At 42.0% G+C, this 20,000-nt stretch overlaps 1 protein-coding gene across 6 annotated transcripts in view; it reads left to right on the forward strand.

Moving 5' to 3' along the window:
* Positions 1-20,000, forward strand: part of ptprn2 (protein tyrosine phosphatase receptor type N2) — a 174,130-nt gene that overhangs the window by 72,439 nt on the left and 81,691 nt on the right. For all 6 annotated transcript variants that reach the window (XR_014533829.1, XR_014533830.1, XR_014533831.1 and 3 more), the window contains exon 12: positions 16,598-16,662. Coding sequence is in view for 2 of the 6 variants with exons in the window: in XM_083542655.1 (XP_083398781.1) it covers positions 16,598-16,662 (65 nt within the window). In the remaining 4 variants the exon portion in view is untranslated. The remainder of the gene's footprint in view (positions 1-16,597; positions 16,663-20,000) is intronic.

Here is a 20,000-nt window from a genome sequence, read left to right on the forward strand (position 1 = left end):
TTTAAAAAAAAAATTATTTATTGCCAACAAAACAAAAATATTTCTTTCTTTCTTTCTTTCTTTCTTTCTTTCTTTCTTTCTTTCTTTCTTTCTTTCTTTCTTTCTTTCTTTCTTTCTTTCTTTCTTTCTTTCTTTCTTTCTTTTCACACTTGTAACACAGAGCAGCTGAGTGATTTCTCGACTCGATCTGAATGCTATATTTCTGTCACACTCTGAGATGTGGAATGATCGCGGCTACATCGTGCTCTACACATCGCTGTAGCCTGTAATTATAGTTATTATCGGTTATTACGGGGGAATGAAGCCTGCGGCGACTCGACGGCTGGAAAAAGCTCAGCGGCGCTTGTGTAAGCAGCGTTCCAAACTGATTACGACCACTAAATCAGTCTTTTGTGTTGAACTCATATTCTTTTACACCGTCAGTTCCGCAGATCAGAACGTTTCTCAGCAGATCAGAAAGTTTCTCCGCAGATCGGAACTTTTCTCCGCAGATCAGAAAGTTTTTCCGTAAATCAGAACGTTTCACTGCAGATCAGAATGTTTCTCCGCAGATCGGAACGTTTCTCCGTAAATCAGAATGTTTCACTGCAGATCGGAACCTTTGTCCGCAGATCAGAACGTTTCTCCATAATTTAGAATGTTTCTTTGCAGATCAGAACGTTTCTCTGCAGATCAGAACGTTTCTCCGCAGATCAGAACGTTTCTCCGCAGATCAGAACGTTTCTCCGCAGATCAGAACGTTTCACTGCAGATCAGAACGTTTCTCTGCAGATCATAACGTTTCACTGCAGATCATAACGTTTCTCCGCAGATCAGAACGTTTCTCCGCAGATCAGAACGTTTCTCTGCAGATCATAACGTTTCACCGCAGATCAGAACGTTTCTCCGCAGATCAGAACGTTTCTCCGCAGATCAGAACGTTTCTCTGCAGATCAGAACGTTTCTCCGTAAATCAGAACGTTTCTCCGCAGATCAGAACGTTTCTCCGCAGATCAGAACGTTTTTCCGCAGATCAGAACGTTTCTCCGCAGATCAGAACGTTTCTCCGCAGATCAGAACGTTTTTCCGCAGATCAGAACGTTTTTCCGCAGATCAGAACGTTTCTCCGCAGATCAGAACGTTTCTCCGTAAATCAGAACGTTTCTCTGCAGATCAGAGCGTTTCTCCGCAGATCAAAAAGTTTTTCAGTAGATCAGAACGTTTCACTGCAGATCAGAACGTTTCTCCGCAGATCAGAACGTTTTTCCGCAGATCAGAACGTTTTTCCGCAGATCAGAACGTTTCTCCGCTCACCTCCATCACTACCTGACTTTACTAACATACATCCTTGTGGCTTAATGAATCTCCACAAAAACTAGAGGAACATCTTCCCAGAAGAGTGAAGCCCAGAATCTTATGTCCAGGTGTGAAAACGTTTTGCTCTTTCGTGTATCATCATGTTTTTTAGATCGTCTCTTACTTCTTATTGTTACATGAAAAAAAAACAAAATATTTTTTTAGTCTGTAAGTTCTGAAGATCTCCTCCGATAGAGCTCCAAACCTGTCGAAGACTTTTGGGATGAATCAGAACCTCACCCCAGGCCTCCTCACCTCATCGTACCTTCATCACAACCTGGTGTTACTTAGTGGCACAAATCTCCAGAAAATTGAGTGGAACATGGAGATCGAATAGAAATGTTAAAAAAGAAGAAGCACATATCAATCTTATTGTCATATCAGCTGTCCACAAACTTTTGGCACTTGTGACGATGTGGTCATGTGACCAGAAATTGGATTATGAGCCCCCGAGTGTGTTGTGTGTAGTATTTCTGTGGAATGAGCTCCTGAGGGTCTTAATGTATCTAGACCATTTAGACCTCTTTATCTCTTTATTCCTCCGTTCCCGTGATCCTTGGTTTCCTCCACATGAGCATCAAATCGAGCAAATTCCCTGAAAGTGAAGTGTGTGTGTGTGTGTGTGTGTGTGTGTGTTCAGCAGGGCCTTCTTCATCAATCCACACAGTGGTTTTCATCCCACGAACGACGTTGTGCCTCGCAGCAGGATTTCTTTATCTCTTCTTCACGAAAAACAAAATGGAAAACCTCGCTGCAGGGCGGCCATTTTGAAACTCTGCCGCTAACGATTAGCCATCCGGAGCGGGGGGCTTATCTCCTGGTCCCGCGCGATAACGTCTTATTAAAGATTCCTGTCCTCCTTATTGAAGAGCACGGAGTAGATGGGAGGTGTGAGGGAGGGATGAGAGAGGAACGAGAGAAGCGAGGGATGAGAGAGGAAAGAAAGAAGCGAGGGATGAGAGAGGAACGAGAGGAACGAGGGATAAAAGGAACAAGAGAAGCAAGGGATGAGAGAAACAAGAGAAGCGAGGGATGAGAGAGGAAAGAGATAAGCGAGGGATGAGAGAGGGATGAGAGGAACGAGAAAAGCGAGGGATGAGAGGAACAAGAGATGCGAGGGATGAGAGGAAAGAGATAAGCGAGGGATGAGAAAGGAACGAGAAAAGCGAGGGATGAGAGAAGCGAGGGATGAGAGAGAAAAGAGAGAAGCAAGGGATGAGAGGAACATGAGAAGCAAGGGATGAGAGAAGCGAGGGATGAGAGAGCAACGACAGAAGCGAGGGATGAGAGAGGAACGACAGAAGTGAGGGATAAGAGAGAAAAGAGAAGCGAGGAATGAGAAAGGAACGAGAGAAGCAAGGGATGAGAGAAGCGAGGGATGAGAGAGGAACAAGAGAAGCAAGGGATGAGAGAAGAACGAGAGAAGGCGAGGGATGAGAGAGGAACGAGAGAAGCGAGGGACGAGAGAAGCGAGGGATGAGAGAGGCACGAGAGAAGCGAGGGATGAGAGAGGAACGAGAGAAGCGAGGGATGAGAGAGAAATGAGAGAAGCGAGGGATGAGAGAAGCGAGGGATGAGAGAGGAACGAGAGAAGTGAGGGATGAGTGTATTTGATGAGAAGAAGGTCGTAATGGAGCGATACAGTAATGCTCTGGAGAGCGTGAGCTTCAGCACTGATATGATGGCTGATATCTTCGAGGATCTCAGTGTGTCTCCCTCGTTCCTGCTTTCCCTCGTTCCTGGGATGAGTGACGCTCTGTGGGATTCTCAATGACAGCTGGAACAAATGAGCTGTAATGAGGTGACCTTGTGCTCGGCTTCCGGCTTTTTCTTTTTCTTTCTTTCTTTTTCTTTCTTTTTCTGCCGTTCCGGCACCTGAGTGTGACGAGTTTTTCTGGATCTGAAACTGCTTTTCATGAAGATCCAGTTATTTCACTGGAATTGGCTTTTATGTAACAGTGTTAATTCCCATTTCAGGAAATGATCAGAGTTCAGGTGTGAATAGTGGATTGTGATTGGCTGGAAGGAGTTCAGGTGTGAATAGTGGATTGTGATTGGCTGGAAAGAGTTCAGGTGTGAATAGTGGATTGTGATTGGCTGGAAAGAGTTCGGGTGTGAATAGTGGATTGTGATTGGCTGGAAGGAGTTCAGGTGTGAATAGTGGATTGTGATTGGTGGAAGGAGTTCAGGCGTGAATAGTGGATTCTGATTGGCTGAAGGAGTTCAGTTATAAAGAGAGGAATGTGGCACAAGAGGTGGTCTGGAGGTGGTCTGGAGAGTGGAGGTCTGGATCAGGTCCTGATAAAGGTGAGATAAAGTGAGGAGGTTCCTGGGGTTTAGTCTGCATTCACAAGATTTATAGTAGGAGATCTTCCACATGCTGGAAAGCAGATGTTCATGGAGCTGGATTTTGGTCTGCTAGTTCAGCTGAAGTAAAAGTTTCATGCTAGCACTTTTAGAGACATCCTATTAGAATGTGCACCTTTGATTCGAACAAAAAAAAATGGAGGGAATCCAACTAAATGTCCTGTCACACATATCACCATGAAGTATGTCTGCTTTCAGGACAGGTGCATGTTTTTCCTTTTTTTTTCCTTCCATTCGATGGAAATCGAGCTCCACCGAGCATGTGAATCTCATTCGCACCTCCAAACCAAAATGGCCGCCCTCCTGCTGCGTCTCATCGCTTCTGGAAGGCGCGAGTTGCAGCTGGTCCCCTACCTCGCTTCCTGATATCAGACTCTGCTCTCATGAGGTCTTTTCAAAATTTCTTGTTTTTTGTTGGGTGGAATATCTCTCTCCACCCCCCCCCCCCTCCAAAAAAAAAAAGACACCACAAAAAGATTTGGACCGGATTTGTGGTGGAATGTCGACGAATGCCGGGGCTGTGAAACGGGATTGCGGATCTTCAAAGAGCTCTGATTACAAATCTGTGAAAGATTGAGGGTACCTGCAGTTGTTCAAATTAGAGAGGGGGGCAAAAGTGGAAACAGGGATGGATAGATAGGCAGAAAGAAGAAAAGAGTGAAAGAGATGATTTGATTCTTTGCTAATTGGGTCTCCTGCAGGACATCAGCCGTAGTGTGAATCTGGAGGATAATTTGCTACTACATTGGCAGGTGGAACCTCTACTGTGAGTGTACACCCAGTAGGGAGTGTGTGTGTGTGTTGTTTATGTGTGTGTGTGTGTGTGTGTGTGTGTGTGTGTAAATGATGTGCCCATGCATGAATGTGCTAGAATGTGTGTATGCGTCTATGTGTATTAATTGTGGTTATGTGTGTATGGTGTGTGAGATAGCTCTAGGGAGGATCTTCTGCTGGCTGGATGCCCATGAGTTATGGCACACTGCCAGATGTATTATGAGCCTCTTTCTCTCACACACACACACACACACACACACACACACACACACACACACACACACACACACACACACACACGCACTCTTACTCTGTCCAGCTCAGTGAGCTTTAAAAGCTTGTGTATCTTTGGCTAATAGCAAGATACCACCATATATCACCAAATCTGAACTTCTGACCAAAGCTAATGAGACCCCGAAGTACATCATGAGTCATGTGACCAAAATCTAGACCCGAAGTAATGGTACCAAGACACCTTTACTGAGTCCTAGCCCTAATCTATAGGATTTACATATAAACGGAGGCCATCATGTTCACCACACCAAATATTCAAGCAGTGAGACTAAAGCTAATGACCGCCAGAGCAAAGTTAGATTCTAGAGTTCTTAACCCTAAATTTTCAAAATGACCAAAAGAATATGTGACCCCAATTCCAAAAAAAGTTGGGACACTGTGTAAAATGTAAATAAAAATCAGAATTCAAATGATTTTCAAATCCATATTCTGTTCACAATAAATCAAAGAAACCTAGATGTTTATACTAAGAATATATTGTATACCAATTTTAAGGAAAAAAAAAATGGTGATTTTTGATGGGTCTCAAAAATATTTGGGATACAGAGGAATGTTGACCCATATCTGTCTGATACAGGATTCTAGTAGCTCAACAGTTCTGGGTTTCCTTTGTTGTATTTTTCCCTTCATGATTTGTCAAATGTTTTCAATTGGTAAAAGGTCTAGAATGCAGGCAGGTCGGTTCCCCACCACCCAGACTCTTCTACTACAATGTCATGCTATTGTAATAGAATGCAGTATGCTGTTAGCATTGTCGTCTTTAAATATACAAGGCCTTCCCTGAAAAAGACTGGATAGAAGCATTTGTTGATATATTTTCTATGTCGTATTGTGAATCAGATACAGGTTTATGAGATTTGCAAATTATTACATTGTCCTGACTTTTTTTGGAATTGGGTCTGCGATAAAACACTCTCAATACCAAAGTTATCAGACCCAAACCTAAATATAACAGTTATCAGACCCAAACCTGAATAGCAAAGAAATCTGACCCGAACCAAATATCAGAGTTATTAGACACAAACCTGAATAGCAGAGAAATCAGACCCAAACCAAATATCTAAGTTATCAGACCCAAACCAAATATCTGAGTTATCAGACCCAAACCCGAATAGCAAAGAAATCAGACCCAAACCAAATATCTGAGTTATCAGACCCAAACCTGAATAGCAGAGAAATCTGACCCGAACCAAATATCAGAGTTATTAGACACAAACCTGAATAGCAGAGAAATCAGACCCAAACCAAATATCTGAGTTATCAGACCCAAACCAAATATCTGAGTTATCAGACACAAACCTGAATAGACAAGTTATCAGACCCAAACCTGAATAGCAGATAAATCAGACCCAAACCTGAATAGCAGAGAAATCAGACCAAAGGTTACAACCATAAATATTAATAACAAAACTGTCAGAGTTTTGATAGACTAAGACCTTTACAGACACCAGGACTAGAACTAAAACCCTAGAATACTGCTAGAACACTGAGAATACTGCTTTCCGGAATATTCCCAATTGATTCCAAGTGGGCTGTGACACTGTCCCCTGTTTTACATGAATATAAAAGTCTGATCCTTGGTAACAGCAGCAAGGATAAACGCTGGAAGCACAATGGCAGGATTGAAGTCTAGAGATGAATGGAAGGGGGTGGAAAAAAATGCTGAAATTAGTGTGAAAGATTGGTGCGACTCACCGCTCTTATTCCACACGATTCCATACCCAGTATTACACAACCTGTTAATGGATTCAGAGTGTGAGTCTGAGAGTGTGTGTGTGTGTTTGTTCAGCAAATGGGCCATCATCTGAAAATATCTGGGGTATTTATTGGAAATGACACAAGAGCACACAATGCGAGGCAGTTATCACCCATCATGAAGGTTGCCAGGCAATATTTCAGCCTATCAGACGCCTTGTCCTGAGCACCCCCCATCCCTCCACCCCCGCCTTCCGCAGGTGGACCAATCAGATATTGATCCCAGCCCGAGATATGCGAGGAAGCGGAAAGAGGGGAATGAATAATTCTGGCGTATGGTGCGTGAAATAGATCTCAAAGCATTTTAATATCGGGGGTGGAGAGAAGCAATCATGACAACCGTTAGCATGCTGGGGAAATGAGAGTGGACACGCAACACACACTTGTACATTCATCTGAGTGGTGCATGCTTTCATTAGGGTGTTACCCTTTGCATGGTCAAGTTTAAGCAAAGGCAGGAAGCCTCAAGGAAATCCGTCAGTGTGCATTATGGACCTTACTACTGTTTCCATTTCCTCTCATCCGTCTCCCCATTTCCCTGTCTCGCCCTTTCTTTTATCCCCCACCTTTGCTTTCATCTCCATCTCTCTATGTCTCTGCCTCGCTCTGTCTTCGTTCCTTATCATCATTGCCATCATCTCGCTCTCTCTTTCTCTCATTCCATCTCTCGTTCTCCCCCTGTACCGTATTCATTTGTTGACTCGGAGACGGCAGACGGCTTCCTGCTTTGATTCCATCTCTTGGCTTTATCAAAGCCCGCCCGAGTCGACATTGAAATTCAGCACAGCGATTGGAGAGCGCCTGATTGTTCCCTTTCTTCGAAAATAGAAAAACGCTCGCTGCTCACGTTTATGTACCTTTATTTTTTCTCCCCCTCCTGCAAATTTGAGCAGTGTCACATCAGAGGTTCTGATGGCTAACGGGATCCGAGGGCAAACTCGCCGTCTAACGGCCTGCGTAAAGGATTTCTGCAAACTTGGCCAAGTCACTAGCGGTGCTAATAAGTCCAAATGTGCTTTGCGAATTTTGACGATGGAGGAAAAATCGACAAGGTGCATATTGCGTAAAATATTCAGTCTTGGTGATAGATCTCCTGGTTTCAGATGTTCTCGGCCTGTCACAGTGACCATTTTACCACCAGATTGATGACTCACTTACGGTCACGTTGTGTGCTTCAAGCCTCTTCTCAGAGGTACACGTTTTTTTTTCACCACCGGCGGTGTGGGGAAATGGATGGAGCTGAGGGGGAGAGGCAATTAACTAGGCGTAGGAGGTCAAGATGTTGCGACTGTGGCGCCGTTGTCAAGCTGTCATGCCAATATGTTTCTTTTCGACGAAACGCCAAGACAACCCGAATTCCCTGGATGTCCTCACAACCTCCTTAATGTGACCCTTCCTAAAGCATACAATCAGATTTATTAGGACTTATAACAATTCCAAACACTGAACAATTAAATCTTTTTTTTTTTATTTCCACATTTGTGGGGATTCCATGAGTCTCCATTTATGAATGTGGTTAACTAGCATTCATGCTAATGGCATAATTACTCATTTCATTCTACTAAGAAAGAAAGAAAGGTGCTTTATACTTGTACCGTACAGCACAGTGAAATTCTTACTTCGCTTATCACAGTGATGTTAGGAAGCTGGGTTTAGAGTGCCCCCTGGGGGTTAAGAGCCATGCTCAAAGGCCTGAAAGGTGGCAGTTAGGTGATACCACTGCTTGAACCCCCAACCTGTAACCAAGAGCCTTAACCACTGAGCTACCACTTCTTTAGAACCCTCTACATGATCTTTACTGAAAGTAAAAAAAAACAAATTAAAGATTGTACCCTTTTTTCTTGAGCTTCAGAATGAGATGAACAACAATGGTCCAACAACAACAACAATTTCTTTCGGCTTCTCCCGTTAGGGGTCGCCACAGCGGATCATGCGCATGTTTGATTTGGCACGTTTTTACGCTGGATGCCCTTCCTAACGCAACCCTCCCTATTTATCCGGGCTTGGGACTGGCACTAAGGCTTGTGCAACCCTAATGGCTGGGGTTGGTTCCCTGACCGGGGATCGAACCCGGGCAATGGTCCAAATTCCCTTAATTCACCTGGAAGAATTTTGGTTGTTGCTTTCAGAATTAGGATTTGTCCCCAGGTTTTACGGAATTGGTAGCTCATTGGTTTAGGCCCTGGGTTACTGTTAGAAGGCTACTTCAGAATTTTAAGCTCCACCACTGATGAGCTGCTTTTCTGAGCCCTTGATGAAGACCCCTGAACCCTGTCTGCTTCCAGAATACTGTATCCTGGCTGATCCTGTGCATTGACCCCAGGTTTCTAACCAACTGGGCTGTATAAAGAAAAAAATTATCTTTTCTATAATGTAAATGTGAAAAGTAAAAGCCTCTTAGAAGGTCTTTCATCTTCACTCTGCATACATATTTGTAAATGTAATGCCAGTGGGGCACAAAAGGCTTGGTGGATCTCACTCAGACTTGCCCATGTGACTCAAGGCAATCTCAGCTCACATTTTGTTGTGATGGTTCTTCAAATTGACGAGGCACAGCCGTCCGTGCTTTCGCCACAGCTCAGTTAGTTTGTCCGCATTTCACAAGTTCTTTGGCCATGCTCTCCTGTCTGCCGTCTACTCCTTCTATTTACTGGGTTTTTTTTCTCACATGCTGTGCTTTGGCTGCTGATTTTACTCACGGACCAGCGTTCAGTCACGCAGTAACACTTGGTAGTTTTTGTTTAACCTTCCATTCATACATACATAGATAGATAGATAGATAGATAGATAGATAGATAGATAGATAGATAGATAGATAGATAGATAGATAGATAGATAGATAGATAAGTAAGTATTGGAAGAGCTAAATTGAATTTAAGTTGGTTGGTTTGTAGTTGGTTTGTTGATTTATTTGGTTGCTTGGTTGGTTGGTAGGTAAGTAAGCAATTGGACATCTGAATTGTATTTGAATAAGGTTTGGTTGGTTGGCTAGTTGGTTGGATTGGTTGGTAGGTAAGTAAATATTGGCACACCTGTATTTTATTTGAGTAATTTGGTTGGTAGGTAAATAAGTAAGTATTAGGCTGCTGAATTTGGTTTGAAGTCAATTTGGATGGTTAATTGATTGGTTGGTTTGGTTGGTAAGTAAGTAGGTACGTATTGGGGCACCTAAAATTGGTTTGAAGTGGTTGGTTGATTGGTCAGTTTGTTGGATTGGTTGGCTAGTTTGATAGGTTGGTTTCCTGGTTTGTTTATTCAGTTGGTTGGTAAATAAATACGTGGGTTGGGACAGTTCCCTGGTGGTCTAGTGGTTAGGATGCGGCGCTCTCATCGCTGCGGCCCGGGTTCGATCCCCGGTCAGGAAACCAACCCCAGCCATTAGGGTTGCACAAGCCTTATTGCCGGTTCCAAGCCCGGAAAAATTGGGAGGGTTGCGTTAGGAAGGGCATCCAGCATAAAAACGTGCCAAATCAAACATGCGGTTGGTCCGCTGTGGCGACCCCTAACAGGAGAAGTCGAAAGAAAGTTTTTTGTAAGTATTAGTATTATACACTTGAATTTGATTTAATGTTGGTTGGTTGGTTGGTTGGTTGGTAAGTAAGCATTGGATTAACTGAATTTGATTTAAAGTTGGTTTGGTTAGTAAGTTAGTTGGTAAGTATTGGAACACCTGCATTTGGTTTGATGTTGGTTTGGTTGGTAAGTAAGTAAGCAAGTAAGTAGGAAAGTATTGGGACACTTGAATTTGGTTTGATGTTAGATGGTTCATTGGTTGGTTGGTTAATTGGTTAGTTTAATTAATTAGTATTGGGACACTTGAATTTGGTTTAAAGTTCAGTTGGTTGGTCTTCCAGCCATATGTGGTCCTTCACCAAAATGTTTGCACAAAGTTGGAGGCACACAATTGTACAGGACGTTTTTGAATGTGCTAGCACGAAATGTTCCTCAAACTAGGAGACCCAAAACCTGTTCCAGCAATACAATGTTCCTGTGCACAAAACCAGCTCCATGATGATATGCTTTCCATGGTTTGAAGTGGATGTTCTCCTGCTATAGAGCTCTGACATCAACCCTACTGAATGGGAATGCTGACCGCACCCCGGGGCTCCTGACCTCACCTGCATCAGTACAAATTTGCCTAACTGACACAATGAGCACCAATCTCCACAAGCACATTCCAAAATCTAGTGGAACATCTCAGAAGCGTGGATGGAATTAGAAAGCAAATGCAAATAAACAACAAGAGAAAAACCTTCCTGAGATGGTACGGGGAATGAAGCTTGAACAGATCCATAAAGAAACCGATCCTCATCGGGAACACAGAATGTCCATTTATTAGAGTTCCATAATTGTTGAGAGCATCACGTGCTCGCTGATGGACAAATGCAAAAACTGTTCATGGCAACTATATCCCTCAGCCACTGTACCATTCTAGCAGTGTGATCAGGTGTCCAGCACCTGTACATTGTCCCATTTTAAGACTTCCATGTTAAACACAGCACCGTGTTCTGTGTCCGTTTTGACTGTTATTAGCGATTTGTAACCATGTTGCAAACACTATATGCAGATGAAGACATACAATCCCTTCAAACATCTTGTTTTTTCCAGGGCAGGCTCTGGGATGAGGAAGGAGACATGAGTACTAACGAGAGAGCGAGAGAGTGAGAGAAAGAGAGAGAGAGAGAGAGAGAGAGAGAGAGAGAGAGAGAGAGAGAGAGAGAGAGAGAGAGAGAGCACTTATTGCTGATGAACTGGGTCAGGCTGGAAACATCAACAGCCAAATCAAGTGTGATTCAGGGATGGGCTTTATCCACCACGACCTTGCTCTGATCTTGAGGTAAAGAAACACTGAGTGGAGAATGTAAAAGGCACTTCCTGTTGAACATGGGCATTGGTAATGGGTTAATGGTTTAATAGGGTAATGGGTCAATGTGCTGTGCTTCTAACACAGAGGTTTAGAGACCAAATACAGTATGTTTGGAAGTGGGCATTTTTGAGTCTAAGCCCCGCCCACATCTACAGTCCTGAGGCCAAGGAATGAACAAAAAAAATAGCAAATATACAAATAAAAAGCTTTAAATGTAAAGAAAATATCACAGGAAAATGAAGAAAGAAAGAAAGAAAGAAAGAAAGAAAGAAAGAAAGAAAGAAAGAAAGAAAGAAAGAAAGAAAGAAAGAAAGAAAGAAAGAAAGAAAGAAAGAAAGAAAGAAAGAAAGAAAGAAAGAAAGAAAGAAATGCACTCCTGAGACTCTCCAGTGCCTCCATGAACTTATTTACTGTTCCAGAAAAATATTTTTTATTTTGTCTTTTTTTATTCTTTTTTTGTTTTTTTGTGGGGAAGGCGCTCGAGGGACGTCTAAGACATTGTCTTTATTTTTTTATGATTTAATATTTATTTATTTATTTTGTATGATCTTTTTGTTTTATTCTATATTTTAATTGAAAAAAATATTATCCACATTTTCTTTTTTTTTTTTTTTTTTTATTCTTCCTGTTTTTTTGTTTCTGTATTCTTATTTCAGTTTGTTTCAATTTATTTCTCATGCTTTTCACGTCAAAAGAGACAAGAACAATCAGGCGTACACGGTTTGGCCAAAAGTATCGGGACACCCGACTTTTCCCGCCAGCCAGATGTGCTTTGTCCACAAAATGTTACCCCAAACCTGGCACACATTTGTATCGGACGTCTTTGAAATGGCGAGCATGAAATTTTCCTTTTATTGATCTAGCAGACCCAAACCCTGTTCCAGCTCCATGAAGATCTGCTTTCCATAGTTTGGAAGTGTGTAGAAGATCTCCTATAGTTCTCCAACCATAATGAATAACTGAATGTGAACGCTAGACTGCACCCCAGAAACCTCCTCCCTTCCTCACGTCCATCAGAACCCAACTTTACTGACACTATTGTGCCTCAGTGATTTTCATAAATCTCCATAAAATCTAGAGGAACATCTTCCCAGAGGAGTGAAGCGTGTTATAAGAGGGAATGGCGAGTTGATGAGGAATGGGACCAAAAGAAGGTTATGGTCAGGAGAAGAGAAGAGAAGAGAAGAGAAGAGACGAGAAGAGACGAGACGAGAAACGAAGAGATGAGACGAGACGAGACGAGACGAGACGAGAAGAGACCCCTCTTCAATCAAACTGTAAGGGGTTTCTACAATGACGCAATTAGGAGAGGCACAGTGATACAATCAGGGCTTAGACAGGCCACTGCACGCACACACACACACAAACACACACACACACACACACACACACACACACACACACACACACACACACACACACACACTCTGCTAAGCGTCAGAAGGCCACTGAGACACACACTCAGACTTGAATTAGACTGCACAGGCCTGGGCGAGCCCTCAGCAGCCACTTTAAATGTAAATGAGGAGGCTGCACACAGGTTTGCAGTCGAGTGTGTGTGTGAGTGTGTGTGTGTGTGTGTGTGTGTGTGTGTGTGTGTGTCATGGGAAGGAGAAAGTAAGAAATAATGAGTAATTTAAAACAACATGTGTGTAGTTTGCCTGTCTGGACTTATAGGCATGTTAAGTTCTCGGAGATTAACGTCTGAAGCCGGAAGATACAGTTAGCATTGTTGCTAATGAGAAAAAAGAAAGTAAAGAAAAAAAGAAAGACAGAAAAAAAGAGAGCGGCGATAACAGACAGGCAAAAACAGTCAGCCGAGTGGACGCAGTGGAGGATTACCTCTTACCAGCTTCTCACTCACTGTCTCATTTACTGCTTGTTGCTAGCCCCCCCCGTGCCCCTCTATGCCCCGCCCCCACACTCACACTCTATACTTGCTGTTTTGTTTAGCATAAATCGTCTTGACTCACCCTTTTATTTCAGACAGGCCGTGAAAACACACTTGTCAAACTTGATTTTCGAGTCATTTCTCAAGCGCCGTTAATTACACCTCGCTCGGGATCGTTTCTCCGACCGCATAAAGGGTCCCCCCCCCCCCCTTTTGTTCTGCGTTCCAGATGTTTCACTTGCTTCTCTCTGTCACAGTGTCATAACACCTCCAATCCTTTTAGAAGGCACCCCTGAATGCCCCCCATCCCCCTCTTTTTACAAATATTTAACGCTAAACCCAATTGCTAAATTGATCTGCTATAGACGTCAGGGACACGTAAGCATTAGATCTTTTTAAACATCCCATTCCACATCTGCTCCTACAATAAGCTCCACTATTCTGGGAAGATGTTTCACTAAATTCTGTGGAGATTTTGTGCAGGTTTTTGTGGAGAATTGTGCCGACGAGGTATGAGGGCGTTAGTAAAAAGCAAAAACACGGGTATCCAAATACTTTTGGTGCTTCTTTGTTGTGCTTCTAATTTAATATAATCAATAAGAAGAGGGTGGGTGTGGCTAATTAGGTAGCAGGGAAGGTGCAGGGCTGAGCGAGTAGATGGAAATAAGCAGAGTTAAAGAAAAGAGGAAGGTTTAAGTGCGAAGGGGTGTGGCTAAACAGGCTAAAATAGATAAAATAGGATAAAATAGGACACGATTAAGGGTTGTGGCTAAAGCAAGAAGGATGTGAAAGGGTGTGGCTAAAATAGGATGTGATTAAGGGGTGTGGCTAAAGCAAGAACAGATGTGAAAGGGTGTGGCTAAAATAGGATGTGATTAAAGGGTGTGGCTAAAGCAATAAGGACTTAAAAGACTGTGGCTAAAATAGGATGTGATTAAGGGGTGTGGCTAAAACAAGAAGGATGTAAAAGGGTGTGGCTAAAATAGGATGTGATTAAAGGGTGTGGCTAAAGCAATAAGGACTTAAAAGACTGTGGCTAAAATAGGATGTGATTAAGGGGTGTGGCTAAAACAAGAAGGATGTAAAAGGGTGTGGCTAAAATAGAATGTGATTAAGGGGTGTGGCTAAAGCAAGAAGAATGTGAAATGGTGTGGCAAAAATAGGATGTGATTAATGGGTGTGGCTAAAGCAAAAAGAGATGTGGAAGGGTGTGGCTAAAATAGGACACGATAAGGGGTGTGGCTAAAGCAAGAAGAGATGTGAAAGGGTGTGGCTAAAATAGGATGTGATTAAGGGGTGTGGCTAAAGCAAGCAGGATGTGAAAGGGCGTGGCTAAAATAGGACGTGATTAAGGGGTGTGGCTAAAGCAAGAATAAATGTGAAAGGGCGTGGCTAAAATAGGATGCAATCAAAGGGTGTGGCTAAAGCAAGAAGAGATGTGAAAGGGTGTGGCTAAAATAGGACACAATTAAGGGGTGTGACTTAGCAGACAGAATGAAAAGGGTGTGGCTAAGCAGGATGGGATGAATGAGTGTGGCTAATTCTCGAATTAAGACTTGAAACCGCCAATAAAGAAGGAGAGGAAAAAGCAGAATCATAACATAAGCTTAAACACCTGGAGCAGAAGCAGTAGGTTTCGAGCGAGAATCGGACCCCCTGTGGTCGGGACTCCACCTGTGTAGGAGGGTCCTCGATCTCCAGCGGTGCAGGAGTGTGTGTGTGTTCTGATACACCTGCTTGTGAGACACTTCATGTCAGGATCCCAAACATTTTGATTGCTTTACCTTTCGGTTGCCAAAAATCCACTTTGTAAAGCTCTTTTCAGAGATGCCTTTCAGGTGGGCTTTTTTTATTGAGGGATCTGGAAGATCTATTGGGGCGGTCACACACATCAGGACAATCGGGTGTCTGAATACTTTTGGCATGTCGATAAAGGTAAATGTGCAGTTTATTAGCGATGATTGACATGTTGAGGATTTTGGGATGGAGAGATCAGCTGAAAAAGAAGGAGAGAGCGAGAAAGGGGATCTCGTCCTTTCTGCATCAGTGATTCAAACTGTTTTGTTTCATTATACAAGAGAGAGAGAAGGAGAGAAAAAGAGAGGGAAAGAGAGAGGGAAAGAGAGAGGGAAGAGCGGCGAGATTAAAATCCTAATTAAAGCGTCTCTGGCAGGCGGGAGCGACGCTGGACACAGTGGCTAGCCTCATTAGCATAGCCGTCACACAGGACTACACACTTCTCTACACATCCTCCCATTGAGCTTCCTGTCTCAGACTGTCCAGTTCTTTCCGTTTCTCTCTCTCTCTCTCTCTCTCTCTCTCTCTCTCTCTCTCTCTCTCTCTCTCTCTCTCTCTCTCTCGAGCAGTCAGTCACACATAGTTACAGTGTGTAATTAAAACCTCGCTAGTTTGACGAAAGCGTGAGGGTCTCGCTATTGTTTTGCTGCTCGCTACCTTCGTTCATTCCATCCAGAAGCGTGTAATCACGTCACGCCGCTGCACGTTAGAGTGCTGACACCAGGAGGGTGATGAGGGATATATATATATATATATATATATATATACAGTGGTGTGAAAAAGTGTTTGCCCCTTCCTGATTTCTTTTTTTTTTGCATTCATTCACCTTCATTTAAAAAACTGCATGTTGTGTTCACTTGTGTTACCTTTTACTTATATTCAAATTACTTTTATGATCTAAAACATTAAAGTGTGACAAACATGCAAAAAAAGAAGAAATCGGGACCCTTTTCACACCACTGTATAAATATAAATATATATATAGAGCGATGGTAAGAATTAGCGATGTGATGCATCGAAAGTTGGCGTTTGTTGTTTTAACGTATTTTTTTTCGTATATTTCTTTATTTATGTAGAAATGATCTACTTAACTGTTCTACTTATTACAGCAGACTTTAACAAATGTGGAATTGTCAGGATTTTCTCATTTTAGGAGAAATTCTTAAAGCTTCACAACTTTCACAATTTTCACAGCAGCAACACACTTTGAAAATACTCACACTCATATATTCATTTTCTCTCTTTTAATTTTCTTTTCTATCTATCTATCTATCTATCTATCTATCTATCTATCTATCTATCTATCTATCTGTCTGTCTGTCTGTCTGTCTGTCTGTCTGTCTGTCTGTCTGTCTGTCTGTCTGTCTGTCTGTCATACTTATTCATTCCTTTATTCTCTCTCTCTCTCTCTCTCTCTCTCTCTCTCTCTCTCTCTCTCTCTCTCTCTCTCTCTCTCTCTCTCTCTCTCTCTCTCTCTCTCTCTCTCTCTCTCTCTCTCTCTCTCTCTCTCTCTGCAGTTGAGCAGAAAGGCCAGTTGGAGAAGGAGAGCGGTGTGAAGATTTTAGAAGCCGGACTGAGTGATGTAAGTCGAGAGAAACTCTTCTCCCTTTATCCCTCTCTTCCTCCTCTGTCAGCTCGAACGACACGCTGGCTTCCCATCATGCACCACTGCACACTCGCAAAATGAAAAATAAACTCCCCTCGAAAACATGGAGCCGAATATCAAGCGAATCGATATCTTCTGCATCCGCCAGCTAACGGAGACGGAGAATTCCCTAACGAAGAGCTGCTGAATTCCTCTGAATAACAAACAAATAAATAAATAAACAAATTAGCATATATACAATTTCATACTAATTTTCTAAAAAACTTTATAGGATTGAAGTTTGTGGACCCCTGACCTTCCCATTCTACAGTATTTCATTCCGTTATTGTAACTTCCATTCTTCTGGGAAGATGTTCCAAGGTCCAAGGTGTGTGTGTGTGTGTGTGTGTATATATATATATAAATATCTTATACACATCTTATATACGAACCACATACTGAAGTAAAAACACTGGTGTTCCAGTACTTTTGCCCTAATAGTGTATCCCTCTAAATTTGTGAACTATCGCAATCACTTCAACATGGCATTGTGATGATATTTGGTGTTAATTAAATTAAATTTTATTAAATTTTATTTTATTCCATTCAATTTTATTCCAATTTCATTCATGTTCTCAAATTCCACAGATCTTCCATAAATGTTCCAGAACATTCAGAGTAGCAATCTTCTTCTTCCTCTTCTTTTTCTTTTTCTTCTTTTTCTTCTTCTTCTTTTTCTTCTTTTTCTTCTTCTTTCGGCTTCTCCCTTTTCTTTACCTGGGCAGTGCTGTGAGATAACGAGGGATCTGATGAAGCAGGTGTCTCTACACCTCCGTGTTCTACACCCGCCCGTTCATGTTTATTTATTTATTTATTTATTTATTTATTTATTTATTTATTTATTTATTTATTTATTTATTTATTTCGATATATTTCCAGCCCTCCCGTGCACCCGTACGTATTCCTGAAACTGTCCTGATTTCGATGCTGATTGCGTTGGACACGATGGCGCAATGCTGTAATTCCTTTCTCGTCCTCCTCTGTCCCTCTCGGGTCTGGACGAATGAGTGATGATAAAAAAAGAGGGATGAAATCTACAATAAGATACAGACTTGAACATAAGACGAGATTTTCAATTCCAACTCATTTGAATGCAACTGACACAATAACCACGTGTGTGTGTGTGTGTGTGTGTGTGTGTGTGTGTGTGTGTGTGTGTGTGTGTGTGTGTGTGTGTGTGTGTGTGAAGACATTGTCATTAAATGGTGCTAAGCTGCTGTGTGTGACACTGATTTAATAGTCTGCCTACCGTGGCAACCTGCCAAACACACTCTGTCAATCACAACATCTACCAGAGAGAGCGAGGGAGGGACAGAGAGCGAGACAGACGTAAAGAAGAACGAGAGAGGATATGACAGAGACAGAAAGAGGAACAGATTGACGTACACCGATAGAGAAAGATAGAGAGAGAGAGAGAGAGAGAGAGAGAGAGAGAGATGGAAGGGGCGGGCAGAGACAGAGAGAATGAGTGGAGTCTTGACTCGATCAAAAGTCTTTTTTATGTATCAGCATCTGATCCAATCAAAAAGTCTCATTATTTTGTATTTGATCCGATCCAATCAAATCTCTCTTCGTTCGGTTTCTGATTCAGTCCATTCAGACGTCATCTATATGAACCAAATCAAAAGACTTCTCGCTCAGTATTCAATCCGGTCCAATCAGATACCATTTTATTCAGTATCTGATCTAATCCAATCAGACATAACTTTAATTTAGTATCCGATCCAATCTAATAGAATGCCATTTAAATTCATATCATAGATTCCAATCAGAAGCCATTTTATTAATTATCCAATCCAATCATTTTATTCAGTATCTGATCCGATCCAATCTAACCCATTTCTTATTTACTTATTATTAGATCCAATTCATTCCAATTCTTACATTTTATTCAGTATCTGAATGAATCCAATCAGAACCCATTTTTATTTAGTATGATACAGTCTAATCAGATTTTATGTTATTAATGATCTGATCTGAACCAATTTTAATCATTTATTATTTTATTCAGGATCTAAACCAATCCAATCAGACATCATTTTTATTTAGTATGAGAGTCTAATTAGACATAATTTTATTTAGTGTCTGATCAATCCAATGCCTCATTATTTAACATTTAATCCAATCCAATCAGAAAGCTTATTTAGTATTATATCTAGGCAAAACCTTTTTTTTATTTATCTGATCCAATCCGATCAAAATCTAGTTTTTGCTATGTAGATATTTAGACTTTTATACAATTAAATCAGCCATCTTGTGATTTAGGATGTAAACTAATCAGTAATCTTTGGATTTCTTTGGAATCTGATCCAGTCAGACACTTTGTTATTCAGTGTCTGATCTAATGCCTTTGCTGCAAACTTCCTGTTTGAGGTGTTGACATATTACTCCACTTCCTCCATCTAAAAATCTCTATAATTGGACTACATGATCTGATTTGGATTACAGCGATCTTTCCAAAAGTATCAGGACAACTGAATCTTCCAGCCGTGCCAGGTTCTCCCTCAGACTGTTAGCACAAACTTGAAGACACACAATTGTCCTGGAGGTTTTGTGGAAGCAGGAGCATAATTTTTTCTCTTTATTGAAGTAGGAGAACCAAACCTGATCCAGTATGAGACAAAATCCAGCACCATGGAGATCTGCTTTCTATGGGTGGGAAGTGTGTGGAAGATCTCCTGCTACAAAGCTACAAACCCTATTAAACATATGAATGTGAATGCTGACTGCACTTCCAAAACTCCATCAGTTCCTGACTTCACCACAAGATCTAGTGAAACATCTTCCCAGAAAAGTGGAGGTTATAATAACAACAAATGGAGAAAAAACATAGCACATGGACATGTCCACAAAATGTTGACCGCTCGTCCGCCTTACGCTTTTCAGTATCCCCATCTCGAGCCTTTAATCTCGCCGTTCCCTCGTCCTCGTCCTCATTCGCCGAGTCTCTATTGTGCTCCGAAACCCATTAATACGCATTCGGACGGAATTAGCGGCTAATACGGCTCGTGTTTAAGATTAGCGTTGCCCCGCTTTGTTTTCCCGAGATCCACTTCAGGGACGTCGCCATGCCGACGTGCCGTCGCGAAACACGGCGGCCTCGAGATCAGACCGAAAAAAAGAATAATAATAAAGAGACGGAAACAAAAGAGGTTTTTTGTTTCGGAGGACAAGCGGCGGCCATCTTGGCCTGAGACAATAACAGGATTATCTGAAGTGCTGTCGGTGTGTGAAGGGACATAATGCTGGCGTTAATATTCATAAAGAAATTAAGC

This window comes from Silurus aristotelis, assembly GCF_946808225.1.
Source record: "Silurus aristotelis genome assembly, chromosome: 5".
NCBI classification, from domain to species: domain Eukaryota; kingdom Metazoa; phylum Chordata; class Actinopteri; order Siluriformes; family Siluridae; genus Silurus; species Silurus aristotelis.